Source organism: Lepus europaeus, chromosome 8 (assembly GCF_033115175.1).
Source record: "Lepus europaeus isolate LE1 chromosome 8, mLepTim1.pri, whole genome shotgun sequence".
Lineage (NCBI taxonomy): Eukaryota > Metazoa > Chordata > Mammalia > Lagomorpha > Leporidae > Lepus > Lepus europaeus.
In genome coordinates this window covers 95,443,778-95,457,307 of record NC_084834.1, presented here as the reverse complement: position 1 = coordinate 95,457,307, position 13,530 = coordinate 95,443,778, and the positions used below count along the sequence as shown (strand labels likewise).

General features: G+C 39.6%; 1 protein-coding gene across 5 annotated transcripts in view; it reads right to left on the bottom strand.

Annotated features, from left to right (window-relative positions):
- The window catches only part of HNRNPD (heterogeneous nuclear ribonucleoprotein D), a 17,243-nt gene extending 4,037 nt beyond the window's left edge, over positions 1 to 13,206 (bottom strand). For 3 of the 5 annotated variants that reach the window (XR_009866567.1, XM_062198606.1, XM_062198609.1), the window contains exons 1-4: positions 12,880 to 13,206; positions 11,006 to 11,062; positions 1,481 to 1,649; positions 748 to 909 (exon numbers count right to left, since the gene is read on the bottom strand). Coding sequence is in view for 4 of the 5 variants with exons in the window: in XM_062198606.1 (XP_062054590.1) it covers positions 748 to 909; positions 1,481 to 1,649; positions 11,006 to 11,062; positions 12,880 to 13,118 (627 nt within the window). In the remaining variant the exon portion in view is untranslated. The remainder of the gene's footprint in view (positions 1 to 747; positions 910 to 1,480; positions 1,650 to 11,005; positions 11,063 to 12,879) is intronic. The other 2 variants (XM_062198608.1, XM_062198610.1) reach the window with 1 other exon arrangement.
- Between the last annotated feature and the right edge of the window lie 324 nt (positions 13,207 to 13,530).

Below are 13,530 nucleotides of genomic sequence, written 5' to 3'. Positions count from 1 at the left end.
CCTGGCAAAGCAGTAAAGGATGGCCCAAGTGCTTGGGCCCGGGCACCCACATGGGAGTGCTCCTGGCTTCAGCCTGGCACAGCCCTGGCCGTTGCAGCCATTTGGGAAGTGAACCAGAGAATGGAAGCTCACTCTGTGTCTTTCAAATAAATAAATAAATCTTAAAAATAAAAAAAAAAAGGAACCTTATCTATTTCACTAAGTCTATGATTAGTCTGATTAAATTTGCACTTATACTCTCACTCTCCTATACATTTCTCACACTAAATAGAAAGCTTAATAGCTTACAAGAAATAAAATAAAAAGAATAAATTTGTACTTAGGCATTTACTGCATTGCAAAAGCACTACACCTTATTCTTAATTCATTGCTTTCCTGTTAACAAAACTATTTTCTTCTATAGCTTAACTCAACCCACATTTCTTCCTGCATTCCTTCCCTTGTATTTTTATTCCTACTCATCTGGTAAACTCCTTCAGATAAAAATGCTTATCTATTTCTTTTCTGTGTACCCTATGCCCAGTAGTATTTTGCATCCACTAAGTGTTCAGTAAAAAAACAAAAACCCACAATCATCTGACATTCAAAGATCTGCTGATAAACTATTTTCAACATCCAAAACCAATCACATGATCTGACCTAACTTTGAATACATTTGCAAAACCCAGTGACTTCTGAAGCTACTTAACCTGACAATCACATTCATACTAAAGTGGACATAACTGGGTCAAAACATTTATAACATACCTCACCAAAACCACCAAAGTACTCTCTTATTTTCTCTTCAGGTGTATCTGGAGAAAGTCCACCAACAAAAATTTTTTTAACAGGTTCTTTTGTTTTCATGGCTTTGGCCCTTTTAGGATCAATCACCTTCCCATTCAATTTATGTTCTTTCTGATCCATGACCTAAAGAAATCAAAGTTTTTCATTTTTAAATATGTATAACTTAAGTAAGAATATTAACTTACTTTTAAATATAGCTAATGCCAGGCATATGCTGACTAAATTACAAGCCATTAGGGGAGGATGTGACATAAGCTAATGTGATCTTTTATCAGTATTTAAATCTAAACGTCTGTAAATATTAGGAGAGGCAAATTTGGCCAATAGTTAACCATCTCCTTCAACTGCCAGGAACATATACAAACATAGTTGCTACTTCCCCTTAGCCCAGGACCAAAAGTCAAAAGGTGCCTCCCTAACAGAATTGCAAAATATGTATTTCTGCGATTTCATTGCAGCACAACCTTTAATCAGGTGTCTTTAAATAAGTTTAATTTACCAAAGACTGACATACAGGTAACATTCGGTAAAAAAACAAACGAATTCCCTCTCCCTTCTCACAATATATTGGGAAGAACTGTACCTCTTCCTTCCTATCCATGTAAAATGGGAACCACAAATAACAATCAAATTCCTCACAACTCTGCATGTTTTAGTATTTTGTATTGACTGATGAGAATACATAGCACACTACCTTATCTACACTCTCCGACTCTTTAAATAGCACAAAGCCAAAACCCCTTGATCGCCCTGTGATAGGATCTAACTTCAGAGTGCAGTCTACAACTTCACCAAATTTGGAAAAGTAGTCCTTCAGATCCTTCTTTGTAGTGTCCCAGCTAAGGCCTCCTATAAACATTTTCCTGTGAAGACAAAAAGCAGTATTAATATAGTAAGAAAAATTGAACTTTACCTTAAGGTAATTTTACCTAAATCAGTAACACACCTTTTCCATTTCACACCAATTTACTGGGCAGCATATTAAGATATTCTTCTTACATAGCCACACATCAAGAACATCCTATTCCAGATACAGTTTGGCTTCTCACTGCTGCTCCCTAATAATTACAGAATAGTGAGCAAGCAGCAAATTAAATCTTTCAACTCATTAAAGATAATTGTGTACCCAAATTTAAGACTGTACATTTTTTGTTAAATTACATATTAGATAGCAGAAAAAAATATATAGCTTCAAATTTCTCTTCCAAATCGTCATTAAACTTGTCAAAAGGCTATGCAGTGTCCACTGATCACAGCAACCAGCATCCTGTCTATGCTGAAGCTCCTTAACTTTGTAATAGTTATAATTAACAAAGCTCTCAGCACATAAAATGGGAAATTCTTAAGTCTCACAAATTGGGAACCAACTTTTTTTGATGTGCTAAGAGTCCTTAATAAAGGCAAATCAGATAATTTAGTGAAAATAACCCAATGAAAGCACAATCCGTTAATTAGATTTACTTACAGTAGAACCTCAGTTAACCAGCAATAAAATTGTTAAAGCACCAGGACAAAACCAAAGATACAGTCTAAAAATTTTAGGGTAAGTTTTACTAACATTATTGTGGCAAAATGTGTGAAAGCTCAAATCTGGCAACTCTGTAATCCTTTTTACATCTGCTCCCTTTGTCAAAAAACAAAAACAAAAAAAGACTGACCTATACAACCTATCCTTTAAAGAAACAAGACTGGAAATTTTTAAGGATAAACTGTCAGAATTTGTTATTTGAGGACTAAAAATTTCACCATGGAAAAAACCTTGCTTGCTCAAGTTTTCTTTGTACCTGGGGATGGGTCAAGGATAGGACTGGGAAATGGTACTAACTTCCAGCTCTAGTACGACATTCAGTTGGGCTTTCATTACAAAACATCTCCATCTTGTGGGCTTTTAAGATACTGCCACTAAAGCTCATTCTCTCCCCAGATGCCTGATTAACTGAGGTGATACTGATCTGTTCTTTTAAACCAAACTTGTGCTACTTCTGACAAAGCTACCTTTTAGGACAAAGTCTTACTTAAGGCATATGCTGAGCTTCCCATTTCAGGACAGGTTTTCAATTGCATTTATATTCTAAAGAGGGCCATTTATATGTTTAGTTTTCAAGATTCCTCAAAAATCCCCATGCTTAAATTAACACTTTTAAAAAAACACTTTAGTATTTTAAAATAAAATGAACATGACAAAAACATCCATAATGTTGTGTAGGTATTTTAAATGTTTATTTTACTGTTTCATGGAAAAAAATTTTTTCAATACAAGTTTTTATACAAGTTCTTTCATTAAAATTTTACTAATGTACAATCCTTATTCCTGTAAATGCTATGACAACCTTTTTTTGGGTCAAAAAATACCTTTCAGTCACAGTGAAAAGACCTTATTTTTAACCTAAAGATCCAGAGTACGTCCTTCATAAAGTTCATTACCAACATTGATCCTTTCAAGACATGGATACTATATTTTTAAATTTGAGATAGAACTATAACAAGTAATGAGCTCTTGTTCAGCCATGGCAAGTTTTAGAAGACACAAATGTCCATCAGTAATTAAAGTTTAAAATTGTTTCAGCCTAAAAGCATCAGAATTGTAACACAAGCCTCATTTTAAAAAGTTTAAGGTGAACAAAAGCAAGATAAGTCTGCCTGGTCTACTCCTCAGGTATCAAGACAGAATTTATTTTGATTTTATTTAACCAAACCCATATCTGTATTGGGAAAGTATCCTTAATTGCCCCAACTGTGTTTCACAGAAGTCAATTTTCTTATAATTGGCCCAAATAAAGTGTTCTCTGAGCAAACTCCCACTTTTAATAGTTTATAGAAGATATTAAAATAAATGTGCCTATCCTTTGAGTTAAAAAGGTTCTCACTAAAGATATTATCTCTTCCTAAATAATCCAATCCCATTTATCCAGAATATTAACTATTCTGGTCGACTATCAGTGGTACATATTCCATGAAATGATTACCTTTCTCAAACAAAATTAGAGAATACATGGTAAAACTTCAGCTACGCAACACACTTGGAGAATGAGGAGCCAAGAATTCCACCTTCCTTGGGGCTGGCATAATGACATCCCAAATGGACATAGTTCCAGTCCTGGCTGCTCTGCTTTCAATTCAGAGCCCCGCTAATCCAACGGGGAAAGCTGTGGAAGATGGCTCCAGTACTTAGGACCCTGCCACCCATGTGGGAAACTGAAATGGAATTCCAGGCTCCTGGCTTCCGCTTGGCACAGCCCAGGCTACAGAGGCCATTTGGGAAGTGAACGAGCTGATAGAAGATCTTCTGTCTCCCCCTCTGTAACTCTTTCAAATAGACAAACATGTAAAAAGAGTTCCACTTTCCTTAAAGTGCTGCCTAATCTTACTTCCCAGTTATTTAACCTTTAATTTCTTGGTTTTGATTTTTCTACAGCACATATTCTTCTGCCTTCATAATCAAATACAATAATTCTAACATTCTATGGGTCAGTCGTCATTAACATGTTCTATTCTAGAATGCTTGCAGGAGCCTCTAAAATTAGAGCAATTATGCCCAAGTGCATCTTAGTTCCTTACTGCTTTTAACAAGTTCTAGTTTTTCATTCTGCGAGGGTAATCACCCATGTGCCGTTTTAAAAATGTCTCCTTTTCCATTCTGCATGGAAAGTAGCCAGTTTCCAAACTTTCCAAATTTTGCATAAAGTTAAAGGCAATTACTTCTGAGTAGTCACACAAGTGGCCCTTCTTTAATACAAATGTATTAATTTTAGGGCAGCCCAAAAGCATTATTGTTTTCTTCTGCTCTAATTAAAAATGACTGTTGGACAACAGCTATCCAGACAGGTGAATACATTACAATGATCACAAACTATATCAAGTCCATTTCATTTTTACTAAATGGAATACATTAAATCATTCCTTCTTTATTCCATAGGCACAGCAATCAGTAACTGTACAGCATAGTGCGAAAAGGTTTACTATGAAAAAAATGAACACTTATTTTAGCACTTCTAGAATGTTGGCATGAGCTCTTCCTCAGATGATATGCATAAGGTAACACCAATTTAGATTATCTGCATTTTATAAAACCGTATCTCGCTTAAAGCACAAGGCCTGTCCAGATTATCCACTATCACTCCTGCAGAGGTGCACTTTAAAAAGCCGCAATGACAGAACTTCAGAAAAACCCAAAGCAGCCAAGACATAAACTAAGACTTGTTCAAGTAGCAACAAAAATGGCCCCAAATGCTACAATGTACGCTTGAAAGGTGATCCTGGGGCAAGCATCTGGCACAGGTTAAGACTGCTTAGGAAGACTTCACCCTTTATCATAGAATGCCCAGGTTTGAGTCCTGGCCCTGCTTCAAATCTCCTCTTCCTGCTAATGCACACCCTGAAGGGCAGCAAATGATGGTTCAAGTCGGGGTCACTGACACCCATATGGGAAACCTGGGCTCCTGACTTTGGCCTGGCTCAATTCTGGTTGTTAGGTGCATTTGGGGGTGTGAACCAGCAAATGAAAGATCTTTCTCCCTTCTCCATCAGCCTTTCAAATAAAAGAAATTCTAAAACATTGTTTTATATTACAAATTGATTCTAAATTCTAACAGAACCAATAATCCCAACTCATCTATATTAGCAAAATTTATTTCCTCAATCCTAGCAATGAACTAAATATTCAGTACCCCAAAAGCAACACAGTATTCAATTTAAAATACCTACTCAACACCAGAAGTCTCTATGCTTTCAGATACTGATACTACACAGAAGGAAAAGCAAATACTAAGCATCAAGTTATAAAATTCAGTACAGATGACTATTCAAATGCTATGTGGTGTCATTCAGGAATTTAGACTGCTTTGTGGAACATTTTATCAATTTTTAGTGCAAGGTTAGAGGCAGTAAAGCCAAACCACCTAGGTTTAAACCCTAACTCTGATACTGAAAGTATGATCCTAAGTAAAAACATAAAGCTCCAACATTGTTTTCCCATTTGTAAAGAGCCTACCTCAGATAATTGAAGTGAGAGTTAAATGCATTACTACAATTAAAGGGCAAAGAACAGAGTCTGACACGTCCTAAGTACTTAATAAATTTATCATTTCAAAGGGGCAAAGAGTAAAGATGATAAAGCAACTCTTTCATTTATTTCATGGCTTAAATTTTTAACTTCATAGGCTTTATAAACCTTCCAACATTAAAGGGGAAGAGGGAAAAAGGTTTTGTTTACCCCGTTGATTTAACTTATCTTCTTATCTACTAAAGTCACTAGGTTTAACATTCCTAAGTCAACAGTAAGTATTTTATTTAAAGATACTTTACAGTGCAATACTTTATTCAAGGCAAAATGACAAACAATACACTTCCTCCAAATTTTGGAATAGGAACCAAAAAAATTATTATTATTATTAAACACTCCCTAACAACTTATGGTCATACGTATTTGTGGCTTAGTAACAACTTCTAATAACAAGTTCTGACAGTTTAAAGACTACAACAGAATGCCAACCTGTACACCCTGCAAGTACACACTGGCCAAACACTGCTGCAGCAAACACACCATTAACCCTTATTTAAATAATCTAGTATCTTCTTATTGCAATTATTCTTTTAAAACCACAAAATGACAAACTACAATGAAATCTCACCAGCACACAAGACAGCAGCATTTTTCTTTATACAGTTTGATTTTGAAGCCACCATCTACCTATGGGAAAGAATTCTGCCTTCCAACTGTCAGCACATGGTTTGGGAGTGGTTTTAGAATTTACATAAAAGCCACTCTTTTCGAGTTTCACACAACCAGTTTTTAATTACTTAAAACTAGCAAGAAAATTAAGGTTAGCCAATGAAGTTTTTCACATAGAAACTTTAGTCAATAAATTTTAAATTCCAGTATTATTTTTCAATACCAAACTCCAATTAGTAATTCCCCTTGCTTTCTATATACTCTAAGATGACATTTTCAAGGTAACTGTGAAAAAGAATCCCATTTTTATTCAAGACAAACAATGGATGAAACCTCTTCAAAGCAAGATTAATTCCTCTATATTAAACCTCATTACTCCATACTTTAAAATGAAGGTAAATGATTACTAAAAAAGAAATCTAGAGCCAGCATTGTGGTGCAGCAGGCTAAGCCACCACCTGTGACAGCGGCATCCCACATCAGAGTGCCGGTTCAAGACTCAGCTACTCCACTTCCAATCCAGCTCCCTGCTAATGTGCCTGGAAAGCAGAGAAAGATAATCCAGGTAGTTGAGTCCCTGCCAGGCACACAGAAGACCCGGAGAGAGTTCCAGGCTCCTGGCTTCTGCCTCTGCGGCCATCTGGGGAGTGAATCAGCAGGCAGAAGATCTCTTTCTTTCCCTGTCACTCTGCTTTCCAAATAAATAAATCTTAAAAAAAAAAAAGAAAGAAAGAAAGAAAATAACAACAAACAAGACCATTTTTAAAATAAACTACTTAACCCAATATTTTCCTTTTTTCTTCATTACAAACTAGCAGAGATCTTCAATGTTAACATTCTAAGTAAACTCAATCCATTTTCTAAGGTAAACTCCCATTTACCTAGAAGATAAGGAATGGTGTTTCCTTACCAAAAAGTTAAAGTTCTGGTTAACTGAGATCACTACACAATCATAATTCCATGAAGTTTTCTATTAGAAATCAATTCGGGTAATTTTTATCTTTCTTGATGAATTTTTACACTTTCAGTGCTTTAAAATGTTACTTCCCAATGGTAAAAGGGAAAATCTGCAGGAGATTCATTCCATGACATTGTCTGTTGGTTGCTTTTTGAGTAAGACAAAAGACTAAAGAGGAAGGGGCTTTTTTGCAAATTTGAAGTCTAGATAAGCAGGAGTTTACAGCACATTACCCAATAGTTAAAACCAATTACTGACCACACACTGCCAGTAAAGAGGAGTCCTCCCTCCCACCTATAAACATTCTGAAACACCTAGCACCAAGGCAGGACATAGTACTCCAGAAACTAAAACATGCTTACCTTTACTCCACAGGAGTAAATCACTGGCAGTTATCAACTATTAGAGCACTGGATAAATACAAACTATAAAAGCAGGCTATGTAGTCAATCTTCCTGTGGTGAGCATTGTTTCCAATACATAAGTCAGCAAACCAAGTTAACAAACATGTTGTATTACCTGAGACCACACGGTTGAAAATGAAGTAACACAAACAGATCCCACGCTTCCAGCATCCAGTTCAGTGCCCTATCTACCAAAATACTGAAGTAAAACTAAAACCAAACAAACTTGGGACTAACAGAAGTTATGTTTCACTCCATTTGTGAATCTGCACACACTTGAAGTGCAGTTTTTAAGTGGAATAAGAAAAAAAGTTAATCCTTTTAAAATGTTTTCAAGCATGGCATGTATTATCACTTGAAGGCTAAAACTAAGCATCCTTCATGTGGGCCATAAATCACACACCAGTAGACTCAACGGTTTTCTACTAAGGCAGCCTTACAGATCAGAGTCCCCAAGGCATCATTAAAAAAGTATGCACTAAGTTTACAGAAGGGGGTCACATGGCCTGAGGAAAAAAAACACAGTTTAAAGTAAGTACGCTTAGCTCAAAAAGCAGCACTGAAAAACTTAATGACATTCTCCAATTTCAAGCCTTAAAAGGTCAGGTGATTTTTACTATCTTTCATATTAGATCAGAATTTGAAATGTAAACAATATTACTCCTTTAAATGTGCACCTTAAGATTTGGGGCATAATTTTCCACAGTTTTAACCCAAGAAATTTGTCAAAGGTTCCAAAGAATGCAAAAATTGAGACCCATATCTACATGAGACTCAACTTTACATTTAACTCAATTTCACTGAATCAGAGGCCAGTAAATTTGAAGAGACTGTTCTAAAAGTACTGTCCTACAAAGAAAACAATGTCAGACTGCCCTAGAAGTACTAGGGTTATCAATTATGATCACAAATATTCAGAACAAAAATACATGAGCCTTCTTTCAAAAGTAGACAGGTGACAACCTATAGCGGGATTCACAAAACACATATGTACTAATAATTCCAAGACTAGATCTAATACACTTTTAACAGGAAATAAGTGCTATGCTTTGGCTGAACTGTATGAAATTACTTGGCTTCCTACCCAACCCAATGCAGGAAAATCAACATAAAGTATCTACTACCTTGTTAAACTGTCTGAATGCTAACAACACTCTAATTTTCCAATGATCTTTAAGTTTTGAAAACTCTCCCCCCATGTAGCTGCTAAATGGTCATGTATATTTTGCCAGACACTATGTAAGTTTAAAGTACCTACCCCAAAAGAACTGCAGCACTGCAGAGAACAGAATGAGTCCACACCATAAAGTAAAATGGGAAACTCCAATGCAACTGCTCTTAAGTAAAAACTAGGAATGTTAATGCTGGAAAGATTAAAGCAAGGTGAACTAAGGAAGACATTTTACTATGGAATAAACATTTATTTTCAAGCCCCATAGTAAACTGTAGAAACATCCACTAGAAGTATAACAAAGGATGCGGTCCTAAAAATAGCTCTTCATTCTTATGTGTAAAAGGTAAAGGAAAAAAAAACTACGTCCACAACAAACTGACTTTTAAAACCTTTTACAAAATAACCACTTTATTTTCAAATTGGATTTCTAGAAAGACATGAATGCAGAACTGTGCGCAACAAATCAATTCAGACAATCTTATATCTACGAACCAGTCTTACCCTCACTATTGATGTTACAAAACTTGCCCAATATCCCTCAAAGTTGGAGACCGAGAAAGGAACAAATATGGTGATAAGTACCGAGACACACACACACACCAAAAAAGGGTTTAAAGGACTTGAGAACATTTTTTCATGAAGAAAAACTTACACATTATTTAACTATAAATTTAACTTAAACTGAAACTCAGCAGAATCTTATCTTCAGTCGTGACAAAGTCACTCATAAGTATTTGTCAAAGTTTTCAAAGAAGTCACCCACAAAGTTATAGAATTACATAGCTTTCTTTAGTGGGGCAAGTACAATTCTTATCAAAACACTGCCCTTCAAACCTGGAAGTTTATGGTCATTCATTTCAAATTACCAAAATCAGGTAAAATTGATAATGGAAAAGAATGGCTTATAATCTTTATAATTTGCCAATATGGCTTATAATCTTTATAATTTGCCAATATTATCTAGCAGTAAAACTGATCAGTGTCCAGTAGTCACCAAGCAGGGAGAATAAGCTTCACATATTTTTATTCTGTACGTTAAACTCTAACCCCACTTTTTCATAATTTTTTCGCTCTTTTTGATTTTCCCTTTGCTTACTGTTTCCATCTGCTTTTTTCCCAATCTAATACTGGACAGATTTCAGTGACTAATATAGTAATATGCAAATCTTGTGTAAAATTTAAATGTTATACCAAATGGCCTCTTAAAAATAGACTGTGCAGACAGAAACTATCTACAAACCAGAGGCCTCCTCATCTCTAGTGGTGGTAGATACAAACTCATAAAAAACCCAAATATGATCCTGAGGGATTTAGGAGAGGGGAAAGGCGGGATAAAAAGAACAATACTCAACCTACCAGCCTCCAAAGAGAAGTCATGCAATTGTGAATACATGTCAACCAACCGTAATTAACATTCCAGCCAAATCACACTGAAAATAAAAAATCTGGTAAGAGCTGTAGTGGAAAGCCACACTAGCCCACCTCTGAATAGTACATATTCAATTCTTAAAGGTATCTTTACAAATATGGTGCAAATGAGACAAACATTTTTACATAACAGTACTAGTTAAATAGTTTTACTTTTGACATCTCCAGAATACTTCAGTATAACATGCAAAAAATTTAAACACACAGTATTTTATAGCAAGGAGTCTTCGTATGTAGCATTAAACTTAATTACAACGAAGTTTTTCAACAACAAAAATCAGATGTGAAATTACAGTAATATTTTTCTTGTCCAGATATGCAGATATTATTACTAATTATATTTAGCTTAAAGTGGCCAAGCTGCAATTACATGCACTGCTGGAGACCAAACACCACGTTAATGGCATCAACTTTGCCCAAAGATTATGCACAATGCTAAAAAGCTTTTATATCCCAGGTACAAGATATCCTACAGTAACATCTAAAACTTCCTGGGGATCAATGGGCAACTAACCAGTAAACAGCTCTGTATGTTATGATTACTGAAACCGTTATAATACAGAAATAAAATTTAAAAGTTTTACCATTCTTCCCGCTGTGCCGCCGCTGCTTCAGTGTGTCGTGGGGAGGAGTTTGAATGGCTAGGGAATTAACAACCGGTACAGCAACCAATCAAAATTCTAGTTTTAGTTTTTGACATTGTAAGGGTTAAAAACTTTTCATTCATTTACACTTCAGTTCAACAGTAGATAACTACAAAGGCAGCTGCTCTGTGATCTGAAAACTCAGGGCTAATAGAAAACCTGTCCCACATATTAAGTTATGCAATCATTTTGGTGCCTCTGTCCAAACAATTCAGAAAGCAAAAACCAAAATGTTAATGACTTAAATTTCCAAATATTTGACATATCCCTAAACTACACAGAATTCAAGATTAGCTCTCCTTAATAGAAAAAACCTCATATCCCCTTCCACCTCCACTCCCCCAAAGCCAGCACAATCAAAACAGCCTGACAAGTCTGCCTGGGCTGGGGATTATTGAATTCTATATTCCAAAGTGCTTCTTGCTTTTCCCACCCACTCTCCCTCCAAATCCTGGGCTATTTCCCAACGAAGAAATCGTGTTTTCCAACACTGTATTAAAGCGGTACTTCACTGCTTTTACCTTCCACCAACACTTTTCTTCTTGTTAAAGTGAAAAATACACACACACATATATACACACACACACACTCTCTCTCTCTCTCTCCCTATTACAAAAGCATTAACCCAAGATCAGTCATCAGTATGGGAATAAGAAAACCCAACCAAATATCCCCCACTTTTAGTTCCCCTAACTCCTGTATTATGATCCCGATCCCAAGCGCCGCATTCCAACCTAGTAAATGCAGCTTTAGGTAGTATATATAACTGTCACGTCAATCAGAGAAAGCAAGTTTGTACTCAAAGACAGGGAGAAGAAATCCTATACCGTAATACTAGATCTGTTCATTTTATCAAGGAGGGCGAGTCGGCCTTCTTTTACAGTGGGTGAGAAAAACCGAGAGGCCAAAAACGCTACTGGGCACCCGAAAATAAAGGAGCGTTGTAAAAAAAAATGGAAACTGCACAAAATCTGTACGAACAGTTGGCGAGCCCTGAGCCCAAGAGTCGAGGGCGCGAAAAGGGTGCGCGTTTGCAATAACGGCGAGGGACAGGGCAGGAAGCAGCAGCCCCCGTGCAGCGCAGGCCCTGCCGCTGCCCGGGAACTGGCCGCGCCGCGGAGCGAGCCCGAGCCCGAGAGCACCGTCACGTCCCACCAGCCCCGGGCGGCTCAGGGCCGATGCAGAACCCAGTGTGCGACAGCGTCCGCTGGAGAAAGCGAGCAAACCCCAAGGCGAAACTTTACTCCACAGGCTAGGCAAAAGTCGGCCCGGAAGCCGACGCGGGAGCAGCGCAGGTGGGCAGTCCGCACGCCCCCCGAAGCGTGTGCTTACAAACAATCGCAGCGCCTCGGGCTGCCGGGAGCAGCACCGAGCGGACCGTAGTAACCCGGGCAGGACAGCTTTTTGTGCCGCGGCGTGTTTATGCCCGGACTTCATTAAATGTTCGGGAAAGCAGGGGACAGCAGGAAAGGGGGTGGGGGGGGGAGACACCCCCGACAGGCGGGAAAAAAATCCTAGCGGCTCTGCCGGTGGGAGGAGACCCACGACGAGAGAGGAAAGGAGGGCGGGCCGGCGAGCGGCATGGTGACGGCTAAAGGTGGAAACGTGTGTGATGGGGGAGGGGGCGGCGACGGCAGGGGAAGGAGGAAACGAGGGCCCCGGGGAGCCCAACGGGGAGAAGGGGAGACCGGTGCACGGAGGCTGCAGAGGGGCCCGGACGGCGGGCGAGAGCGGGAACGAGGCCTAGAGGCGGGGAGCCGGGAGGGGGAGGGGGCCTACTCGGGCCTCACTATCCCGGGCCGCCCCTTACTCACCCTTCATCCTCCTCGTTCTTACTGGCGTCGATCTTCGCCCCCTCTGACTCCGCGCTGCCTCCTTCCGTGCCTCCGGCCGCTGTTCCGCCCCCGGTCCCAGAGCCGCTTCCCGCCGCCGCCGCTGCCCCCTGCGCCGCCGCCACCATGGCTCCCTCCTGCTCGCCCGCCGAGCCGCCTACCGCCGCCGTTGCCGCCTCCGCCGCCGCCGCCCCGTCCCCGCCGAACTGCTCCTCCGACATCGTGCTACTGCCGCCGCCGCCGCCGCCGCCGCCGCCGAGACTACACCCGCCGCCGCCGCGAACCGAAAACTAGCAGCCAAAGTAATCCCCGCCGCTGCCGCGCGCCCGCTCTACCTCGCGAAGCACACAAGACGGAGGCGGCGCGCGCGTGCCTGCAAAGGCTCCGGTGCCTCTCCCTGGCCTGCCCCCCTCGCCTCCCACTCTCGCGCGGCGCGCACTCCCGCTCTTTCCGGCTGCACTAAAAAAGAATTAAGAAGCAGCGGCGGCCACTCTTGCCTCCTCCTCGCTTTAATGGCGCCGCCGCGGACCACCTAAAATGGCCGACGGAAGAACGGCGCGTCCCGGTCACGTGACGCCGGAGCGCGCCCTTTGCGCCTCCCCCGCCCCCTCTGCCGCTAGTTTTCTTCCCCCT